This window comes from Penicillium psychrosexuale (assembly GCF_028828465.1).
Source record: "Penicillium psychrosexuale strain IBT 29551 chromosome Unknown utg000005l, whole genome shotgun sequence".
NCBI lineage: Eukaryota > Fungi > Ascomycota > Eurotiomycetes > Eurotiales > Aspergillaceae > Penicillium > Penicillium psychrosexuale.
Genome location: NW_026643190.1, coordinates 750,110 through 761,408, shown reverse-complemented (window position 1 = coordinate 761,408; position 11,299 = coordinate 750,110). Strand labels below are relative to the sequence as shown.

The 11,299-nt window shown below is 47.7% G+C and overlaps 1 protein-coding gene across 1 annotated transcript; it reads right to left on the bottom strand.

Annotated features, from left to right (window-relative positions):
* Window positions 1–9,485: 9,485 nt before the first annotated feature.
* Window positions 9,486–11,299, bottom strand: N7518_009233 (Iwr1 domain-containing protein; the record flags this gene model as incomplete). The annotated part of the gene is made up of 3 exons (XM_057190160.1): window positions 9,486–9,634; window positions 9,722–10,999; window positions 11,125–11,299. Coding segments are annotated over 3 exons (1,602 nt in total), but the record flags the coding sequence as incomplete, so codon positions are not given.

Genomic DNA, 11,299 nt, shown 5'->3' with positions numbered 1-11,299 from the left:
CCCCCTGTATAGCTGTGTACCGCGGATACACAAGGCTCCTGGGGCTAACAGGGGTCTGTTATGAGGTTTGGTTCCACCCCCAGACATTGAATAATATAATAATAATATAGGAATATAGGAAAATAAAATACAAATACAATATAATAATATATAATATAATAAATAGGTATATATATATAATAATAATATAAAACATTAATCGGTGAACCGGACTGTGACTCCGTTAGTGGAGAGAATTATTTTATTAATTCTATATCTTTTGAAGATGTGGCAATTCGGTCTACTCCGATTCCTTAACCTTTTTCGAATCCTTCTTTCTTTGTACAACATAGAGAGTGATATGGGTTCCAAGGTTGGAGCTTCTACAACGGGACGATCTTCTTTCTAATTTCTTTTTTCTGTATTGTATATACAACATACATACATATGTGTATGCACATACTCCGTATGCGTAAAAAAAGGAGGGCCACGCGGTAACCAAATTCATTTTACCTTTAGCCTTTTGCAATCTTAGCGCCAAGGCGAGGTGATGAATGACAAATCGTATATCAAAAAGCAGTTGAGAACATAGACGTAACAAATAAGACTGATTACCATCAAGTCAAAGAGAATCATTGCTGGTCTTTGGGACCCTGCTGCATGAGCGCTTAGGTGAGAGGCTCGATTGAGCAGATATGAGATAATGTAGAAATGAAAAAAAGAAGTGAAGAATAGGAATCAATTTCAATTTCATTTCTGCTTTAGTGTCAGTGTTTCATTCTGTCCAACGCGACTTTGTCCCCGTTGTAACTTGCTCATGTGAGTGGGTAACGGGCTACCTGATACTCCGTGTCTTTTCCCCTTCCTTTATTTTTTCGAGGTTAGATGTAGGAAAACAGTGCAGAAATTGAAAAGGAAAAATGAACCAACACAAACGCGCGGCGTCTATTGGTAGACGCAAAGTCAGTTGTTGCGACGTACGCCATGGCCCTTGGGATATCGGGACGAATGAGCGTGAGGAGCTAATGCAGGCTCGATTTGGCACTGCCAACACATCTGTCTTTCAAGGCGCATTATGAGGTAAGAGAGATCCTTGAAGACCGTGGCACAGTTCTGCTCTATCCTCTTCAGGCTGACAATAGTATGTTGTACTTGCCAATACACTACTACTACTACTACTACTACTACATACATACTACTACATACACATAGTACATCTTACATTCTACCTACAATCTCATAACTATACTCTTATTCTCTCGGGGGAGCCGAAGCGGATTTCCCGCGCAGTCAACTTGCATGTATATCAAATCTGTGACGATACATGTCTTAGCACTGATCCTTATGTTACACGCGTGATAATAATTTTCCTCTGCGCCATTTTCCCTCGATCTACGCCTTGACCAGGCCGATCGTCAGTCATCTGCAGCCGCCAACGGTTTCCTTTGATTTTCTTCACGGTTTAACCGTTACGATTCTATTTGAAACGGAATTAATATAAAATATTAATCTTAAGAAATACAGTTGAGTCTATTCTCATTCTCTCATCTCACCTCATATCAATAGGCCGTATCATGTATATCACTCTTCTAATTAGATCCACGCAATCTCCTCCAATTATCAGAAAGAAAAAAAAAGAAGGAATAGAAAAGACGTTCTGATCGTATTTCTGCGGCGCAGTCAACTTGCGCAAGCGTGAAATCCATCCTCAATTAGGGCAACCCATCGGCCACCTCTGTATGGCCCGTTGCTTCCGAGAACCCCCCTTCGCAAGCCCCAAGCCTCTCACAGGTAATCCTAGTCCCTGAAGCCCCCAATTCCGTGCAGATCGGATCAACATGGCTCCCCCCGGGGACTAAAACCAGCCTTTTCCCCCTCCCCACTCTGTTTTCTTTGTCTGCCGCTCTCCACTCGGGACACTTTTGGCGTTCATCAGTCGCGTAGCCGCAGGCAGATTCAGTCACGTGAGGGCTAGTGTAATATATTTATCCATTTCGTCTGTATGTGTATTGTATTTGTACCTTCATTCGTATCTTTTACTTCCATATAATTGCTTCGCTTCGCTCCGCAATCCGTCCATGTAGCATATACACTAACCGTTAGATGCAGATAATACGCTTGACCTTCCCAAAGATCAACTCCTTCCTGAACCAACACATCGTGGCCATCCATGGTTGGCGTAATTACCGAGTTTAATTATCGTCACATTTGCGCGAGTCATGCCGTGCATATTGCATGCCCATCCTGCTCTAACGGTTAACGTAAAAAGAAAAGAAAAAGAAAAGAAAATATTGGACGATATTCGCTCATTAATTTTGAAATTAATTTCAGAACGTGGGCAGATTGGTCCAAAATTCATGTATATCGATCCAATCACCGGCCCCAGTCGCTTAACGTCTGATTTATTTCCTTCTTTTTCCGTTTCTTTTCCGCTTTGTCTGAGCCGCGTAGATCGGTGAGATGTGTCGAACCCTCCCCTTTTTTTGTACTTTTTTGTACTTTTTCTTTTGCGCAATTCTCAGCTCGAATCGGCAGGCTCGAATTCCAAATTCTCGTTCCCCAGGCTTCTTCTGCAGCTCAAGGCAGACGTCAGCAGCCAAGGACGCTATGTCCTGTTACTAGACGTTAGCGATAGCCGCCTGCCCCGCTGCAGCACGCAATTAATTGAGTAATATCGGATGTTATAGTTATGTTGTACTCGACGGAGGATACCTACGGAGTACTCTTAACTCCGATAGATCGTTACGGGCATTGTTTGGGGGCCGACCTCGATCTAGAATCTCATTTTAACGGAGTAGATCTGGACTCTTCTTCCTTCTCATTCCTATTATTCCTGCCTCCGTATTCGAAACGGGCTGGTCCCGTCGACAGGGGGGTGGAAATGACTCGTTTGAATGCGCAAATTTCCGAAAACTGCATCTCGGATACTACATGGGAGGGATATCAGGATCCAACATGTCTTGGACGGGCCCTGGGCCGGCGAAGATGCGCAGTCACTGCGCAACAACAGTCGGGAAACCCACAGTTTCAAGCGGGCACAGCCGTTGCCTAACGGAGAGGAAAGAGGGGGATAGATTCGCTTCTCCCCCACAATGGGCCAGACAAAGGTTCGTCTGTATCCGTAAATCCATTATCCATCTGTCAGTACCTCCGAATCCGAACTCCGGCAATCTCCCTGACGGGTGTCATAACCGGTTTGCTTGGATTGGCTGTATACTTCCGAGAAGATTCCAAATAGTTCCTAGAACCTTCAGCCTTGGAGCCTTGGCCTTTCGAAACCTTCTCCCTTCCATAGATCGGGCTTGAAAGTTGAGGCTCGTTTCTAGCGAACCTGGGATCGGAGTCGATCGTCCGAACTTACGCCGAACTGTCAGATTGACATAATACTGTCTTACTAGACGTGGGCGTTTGCAATCGCAGCATGGTGCTTAATTTGGCGTAGTGGAGCATGCAGTTGTGTTGTGAACTGGATATGTTGACAACACGTCGATACCAACTTCCAAGTTAAAACGCAGAGAATCCTGCATTGGCGCCAGAAACACCTGACCGTGGCCTCCTGCAAGAGAATCCTGGTCATCCCAATGTTGGCAGTTGGCTATTGGGGGCCCGCTAAAGGCGCAAAAGCCGGGCGCCAGTTGTTGCAACATCCGATCATGGGTCCGGGTAATCATCTCTTGGCTGTGATCCTTTAAAATCAATAATCATTTGTCAGGAATAAATAGAATTAATAATCCAAACTTAGCTTCCCCGTAACCCCTCTCGGCCTTCCGCTTCGGATCCGACTCCCCTATTTAGCTATGGAGCCTATTCAGGCTTTTGGTCGATTTCAGCCGCACGGTGCCAAGAGGATTTCTAGCACTAGCACGACAGCTGGAGTATGTAGGGAGCTCTGTTGTACGGAGTACATGTAATACAGGTATCCAATATAGACGCAAGTCGTACCCATATTTAGAGGCTAGACTACGGAGACGTTGATGTGCACTATTAGTGTATGGAGTTCAACACGTATATCTCCGCTTCCAAGACCCCACGCCATTCGCACTAAACTAGTAAACGATCCATAAACGATCCATTAAACGGGGGCCGGCCGAATCCTGCACGGTTCGATCCAGCGCAGCTCACCCGCAACGAGAGTGGACGTGATCATCTTCCTTGTTTTCGGACGCTCTGACATACTATCGACAGACTCCGCTGGGCATATTGGAAGTCGTGATGCTATCATCCTCACATTTAGCACCATTTATATTTTATTCCCCCCCCGTCCATCAGTACTATTGGCCCAGGTACGAATATTCTCACGAATCAAAAACGGGGAAAATCACCCGCCAAGCAAGCTTAATATATAGTAGCGACTAGTGCCTCCAGCTTCTTTTCCCGTATCTGGCCTAGCGCGAGGGAAACATAGGTACCGAGTACGGAGTGCTGTCTGTCACCTTTGTCTGAAGGAGATCCGAGATCTGACTTTTCGGCAAGACATGAAGAGAGGGTCTAGTCTAGGCGAAGTCAGCTTAGGCCAGCCACGGCGCAAAAAGAGAGGAAAAAAGGCAACGAGACACGGATTTTTAGTAATTTCCGTTTTGACCAGAGCAGCTCAAAGAATTCCGAATTCTATAAATCGTTTGGACTCCGGATTCCGCCACACTTCTGGAATCGATCGACGCGCAAATTCAAAGAAATGATAAGCGAAGCAGCGAATGGGGATCCCCGGCCGAAAGAAGAATACGGAGCTAGCTGCTTATGGGTGGATGGCTGTATTTGGTATTTTCATTACGTTTGTTACGCTCGTTACTGCTTACTAGGGATTATGTATCCAGTGCCCAGGCGCTAGTACATATCAGGAGTACTGCACGGACATATCGTTTGAAGAGTTGTAGTGGAAATAATATCTGCTGCGTAGGAGTATACCGTACCTAGTGTATGCCGTGTAACCATAACCATGACTACATACATGTGTATGGATCTCGGATAAATTATCCAACTGAAAACCTAAACCCCTATACAATCAGATTAGAACAATGACAGCCAAGACGGCGGAAGACAAAAGAAATCGATCATCCGACATGAGAATAAGCACAGCCTCCGCCAGTTCGTCACGAACCACGTGTGACTAGTGCTTATACGTACTTCTCACCACTCCACCACTAGGAATAAGCGATGCTTGGCTTTAGATAGTAACATGACAATAGCGCCGGATGATAGCCCTACTTTCGGGCACAATATATATTTACATACTCTATCTTGATAACCATCGGGGAAGCCAGAAGCGAAACCGAAGTATACCCACTTCGCCTGGCACTGAAGAAGATCGACAAGGGAAGTAGATATGTTGTACCCAATCTTGTAGCATTTCGAGGGATGAGACATCAGGCAATATTATATCTTATTTCTGTCCACAGTATAGAATTCAATAGAGGATTCCTGTGGATATCGGTCCAACCAGTTCAAGTGCTGATATCATGACTTGGGATCCACGCAGCTGAATGTCAATATAAAGAGTTCAGTTCAAGCTGGTTGATATTGCCAAGGTAATATAACATCATTGCTCCGTACTCGTACGAGCACACACCTGATATACACATTACAACCCACCTAGACACACTAGTTAAGCAGCAGATCTTAATTAGATAGGCCCACAAAACCCCGGCTAAACACACCCGTCTCGGCTCGCGGTCTGATAGGGCGTGTATGCGAGCTTCCCCCGGGTATATGCGGAGAACAAAGTTATTGTATGGATCTGGCCTATCGTCTCCTTTCCGGAAGATCGCTCTCGTATACCTGCTCCGTAACGCGCATTGTAATGGTCATTGTGGAGACGGACTGGATCCTGCCGAATATCAGAATTTCGAAATTTCGAAATTTCACACTATGGGTTCCGATCAGCCCTGGCGGCCGGATCTGGCATGGAGATCTGCTACATGGCGGCCGGTGGATCTCGAAGGATATGCGGTGGGATGATGAGGCGTCGTCGGGGATGCGATGGGAAGGCATATGGGCTAGGGGAAGTGGGTTTGAAATGCAGGGTTAGTAATGTGGTTGGATGTGATGTGGGTTGGGAAGAAGGGGTGACCGGGATGTGCGTGTGTGTGTGGAGGTTGTGTATGAGATGTGATATGGAGGATCCTTCGAAGGGAAATATATAATACTGAAAAAGACAGTGAAAAGGACAAGACCAACAGTCACCAAGTTGGAATTATCTTCATTTGTCAACAGTAATGGCATCAATGGCATCACTGCTTCGACTTAGGATCATAAGCGACCGGGGATCAGTCTAGCGTTGCCATTGCCATTCATGTTGTATACAGCCCAAAGCAGTAAACAGTCACTGTAAATATCGGTGAAAACACCGCTCAATACCGCACGTGCGTATTACTTCCTGCCCCAGCCACACCAATCAGCCCCCGGGCATTGACGACAATGGAAGCACTAATGCCATCAGCACACCGAAGCCAGAGACCCGGGTCATTAGCTCCGGGATCGGGCCTTCTGGCGTGAGCTATTTCTGCACTCCGTTTCGGCGATAGATTGACTTCGCGCCGTTGGATGTTGGAATTGGATCTCGGGACATTAATGTTGTCGCCTCGGGGTATTGTTGCCTGGATAGTGAGCGATGAGTGGTTCAGATAGGAGTGGGGGCATGATTTGGTGTGTGTAGCATCTCTTGAGTTGAGGTCGTATTTGCGTGATTTCTTTTAGCGACATCAGACACTGTCTGCATCAGGACTATACCTAGTTGAGTAGGTCATTAGTCGATAGTGTTTCTTCATGAATTTCTCCGAAATCTGGATCAGAGGAAATAACCCCCCTCAAGCTTGAAGTATAATCACCAAAGTACCGAGTCCCGAGTATAGCGTATCCATTCTGCTCCATCCTCGAATATTATTAGCAAAGTATAATCGGGCACTATCGTATAGTAGACTTGGCATCTTCAGGTGTTCAGTAAGTCTTCACCACCAAGACAGATGTGACGAATTGTTTCCGACGTTCCCCCGCTGCAAGAGATTCGAGCCCAATCAATAGCGGATACTCGAGACTGCCCGAGCACAGGAACCTGACGAAATCGCACATCTTGACTCAGTTTGGCAACAGCCTTTGTTCGATGGTTAATGCTCCTATTGGACCATAATAGACCGGCTTGGATAAAGCGGATTCTCGTCGGTGACTTTGGCCTCATCCATTCTCCAGTCGGGGCGTTGCACGGTTGTTTCGTGTTTGAGACGTGCAGACGGAGTACAGCGAGGACATATCTCAACTCCAAGGGGCTGAAGGATTGGGAATGATCCTAGCTTTGTATTTTTTTTATTTGGTAATTACTTTACTGTAAGATTCATTCGTAAATTACCGCTAGCCTTTCTTTTTTCTTTTCTTTCCTTTAGAGCCTCACCTCCTCGCATCGACTCCCGCTTATTATATCCGCCCAACGAGAATTCAGCCATTAAATTACTGCAAATGAAGGCCAACCATGGAACTAGACCGAGCTATCCTCTAGTTGCATATCCACACGTCGGGGTAGCCGAACTGAATGATATCAAGGTGGGTTACGGCCACGTAGGAGTTATTCTTCAGTCGATCTTTTGGGAAAATCCAAACGTGAAGATTACAGACATACATCGTGCACGGGATCTGCCCGGTTTCATGCTAAATTCTATCTTGATCTTCGCGACTTTGCATGTGTTAGGCCGTGTGTCCGGGTAGAAATGGGGCTATTTCTGCAGGACGTAGTGGGGTTGGTAGCCTTGTCTTGCCTATTTTTGACCAGTCGAGATATCTATCCAGCCCTGCGCCTCTAAAGGCTATTATATATCAGCGCCGTTGGATTGTGCCATTGCAATATATCAGCTGGATCCTATTTGTCGAGCTGTTGTACATGTTGGATAACGCAGATACCGATACCTAGAGCGCTACACTAGTGACCGCTATAGGATAGATCTCCTGCATGCACAATTCACTATTTCGCATGCAGGCCGACTGATTCGTACCGTGTATTATCTCGGCTTTCGGAGTGGACTAAACACCGGTGACGGAGTCCATGAGGTAGTAACTAAGGAATGTTGTATACGTCCAAATAAAGGATCACCAAATCGTCATAGACCAACGCGATGAACCACTGTAAAATAGATTCTCCAATACACTAAATCGCTGCCAACCATCAAGTACAACATACCAAGACACGGGATCGACACACCGACATGTATATTCGAACACATGACCAACAGCACTAGTTAGCGCAGACAGCAATAGACATCTCTCATCGAATCAACCAACACCAACACCAACACCAACAATACAACATACACCAACACTTCTATGTTGTATATACCCGCCGTGCTCAAAATGACTTCATCATATCTACCCCGCAATACATCCCCGGCTCCCTAAATCTCATCACATCCCAAAGCACCGAAAACCCACGTGGCACGATAACTGACTCCTTCCTATCTCGATATAACACAAGCGAAAGCCGCATTCTTAACGGTTCTGGTTGGTTCCGGGGTAGATCGGAGAATATGAGCCCACACACCCTTCATCCTTGACTGCGTTTTTTTTAATTTTAAACTTCCATTGCCTGATCGTTTTTTTTTTTTTTTTTTCACGGAGATCCTCCGACTACACTTACTTGTCTGGTCTGGTCTTACTTGTCTGTTGGCGCCATTTGAGATATTTTTTGTCCCGTTGTTTTTTTCCCGGGTTGGTTGGAGAGGGGACGATCGGGCTCGGGTAAAACGAAACGAAACGAGACGAGACAAGACAGAACGGGGCCATCGGCAGGAGGGTATGGAATTGGAATTGGAATTGGAATTGGGAAATGGATATCGGTGGGGAAAACATGGCTTGGATTCAGGTTGTTGGATGTGGGTTTTTGGGCCTACAGGGTTGCCAACGCCTGGGACGAGATGGATGGAAAATTAGAAATTGGCAATTGGGATGGTGTGGTAAGGAGTGCACGGAGTAGATTGTAGTTTTCATCTCGGGTTTCGATTTCCATGTTGGATCGTTGGTGGGGGGAGGGGCTTGCTTTTGATCCTGATTGTTTACAACATACGCCCCAGGAATGAGGGATATATCTCTTTATTCCATGAGACGGGAGTGTATCGATATGGATGATTCATGGACCAGGAGGATTCTCGTGTAGACTCCAGGTGACTATACGATTGTCTAATCTAGGTATCGTATACCGAGAGTATCGATGCAGCCCTCGTTGGCGTATTCATACTTCATATACCTTCCTCTTTTAGTCCAGTGTGCGTAGCATGTGGATATACCTAGGAGTCTCAATATTAGACCTGGCCATCTTTTTCTCCTGCCGCGGGATGCCCAAGGTATCTTTTATGTAATTGATCAGGTCTTGGCTTTTGGTAGCTAGCTACGACAAGTGAAAAGTAGAGGCAAGGCTTGTTGATTCGATAGAAATATGAAGTAGGTATTCGGAGTAAAATAAAGCAAACGCTCGATCAGGACGTGGAACAAAACAAGATAGAGGACAACGGCAGTGTCGCATAGCGGGCAGATCAGTAGTCTTCATCCGAATCTACGTGCTCGCGGTAGCGAGACATGTACCCAGACCCGCCATCCTCGCTCGCTGAATCGTCAAAGTCAAAATCATCCTCATCGGACGACGCTTCTTCATCGGGGTAATCGTTGGCTGGGTTATTTTCGGCTGTAGTCGAGAGTTAGTGGAGGTCTATAAGGAAACGAAAATGAAAGCGGGTAGAGAGAGGGCAAAGAAGAGAGAAACATCACACACCATTAGAGTCCGCATCCTCGCTATCCCACTCCTCCTCGTCATTCTCAATAAAATCCTCCCAGATCTCCTCGTCCTCGGCCGTGATGACAATGACACCCACTCCAGGTTGAGACTTGGCGAGATCCTTCTGCTGCTGGTCGGATTCGAATTCAGCGAGAGGATTCTTCAGCATCTCCTCTTCCGATAGCGGACGGCGCACGTAAACGTCGTAGACATAGTCGTCTTCGTCATCCTCCTCCACAGCCTGCTCAGACTGCGGTGGTGTAACCGCGACTCTGGGTTCCTTAGGCTGCCGGGGCTGGTGTTTCAACGGAGGCTTAGGAGCCGTGCTAAAAGCAGGCTGTACATATGCAGGCGGAGGAGCCGGTTTCCGGACATCGATGTCCATGGCATAATCCTGCTCAGCTTCCCGCTCAAGCTCCAACGCAATCTGCTCGAAATCATGCGCCAAACGTTCAGACTCCTGCTCCCAGCTCCTGTGCTGTGTCTGAGCGGATTTCTCCAAAGTCTCAGACAGACGCTGCTTCGCAGCCGAGACAGCGCCCTGACGCTCCTCGCGCCACCGTTTCTCAGCCTGGTTAACAACAGGCCGTTTGCGTGGTTTAACCGGAGACGGGGGCGTAGTATCCTGGACAAGTTCCTTAGGCTTCATCGCGAGAGCCTGCGCCTCCGCCACCATATCCGAGACCATAGACGCCTTGCGCGAGTGCGCATTGCGCTGCAGCTGCTCGACCAGCACAGCCACACCCGGCGCAGGACCACCAGCGCGACGCTTCTGGATTCCCCCAGGCGAACTCCTCAGCGAGTCGAGATTCGAGCGCGAGATCTGGAACCGACGCAGGGCCTGCGCGCGGGTCGAGGATGTCTCTTCTGATGCCGGGCTGCTGTCACGCACTGCGGGTTCATTAGTGGTAGCAGCTGCAGAGCTGCTGGGCTGGATGTCGGTGAAAGGAGAAGGACCGCCGTAGACGGCGCGCTTGTGCTTCTCTTCCGTTTCTTTGCGGACAGCTGCAATGCGCTGCGCTTCGCGGAATTCGGCTCCCGGGGACGTGGCCCGCACTGTGGGCACGCCCGTCGAGGATGCGGGCGCGCGCCGGTTTACATGGAGACTGCTTACTGAGCGCGGGGCGCGTAGGAGCCGTTGCGCGGCTGGTGTTGCTGGGCTTGGGGGTTCATCTGCACTCCCATCTGCACTCCTTGCGCTGGCTTTCAGAGTGACTCTGTGGAAGACGAAGTCGGTGAAGCGCCGCTTGGTTTGGTGGAGTGCGGATTGAATGACTGGGTAGGTTAGTGTTGGTGGTCAATGTGGCGGTCGAGGTTTGATCTAGGGACCGTTTCCGTGATATTATGTATCTTTTGGATGGGTCTACATCGCGGGGCAAAGACAAGGGGATTGTTCGTACATAGGGTCTCGACGGGCTCTTCCTCGCGCCGACGCTTGATGTTGATTTGCTCGGGTGGAAGCGCCATGATGTCAAGTTGGCGTAGATTTTGCGATGTGGATTGTGGGGAGAGAAGGTTGAAGCATCCAGTTTGATGTGTCTGATCTTTACCGCATTTGGTCTGAATGATCACATG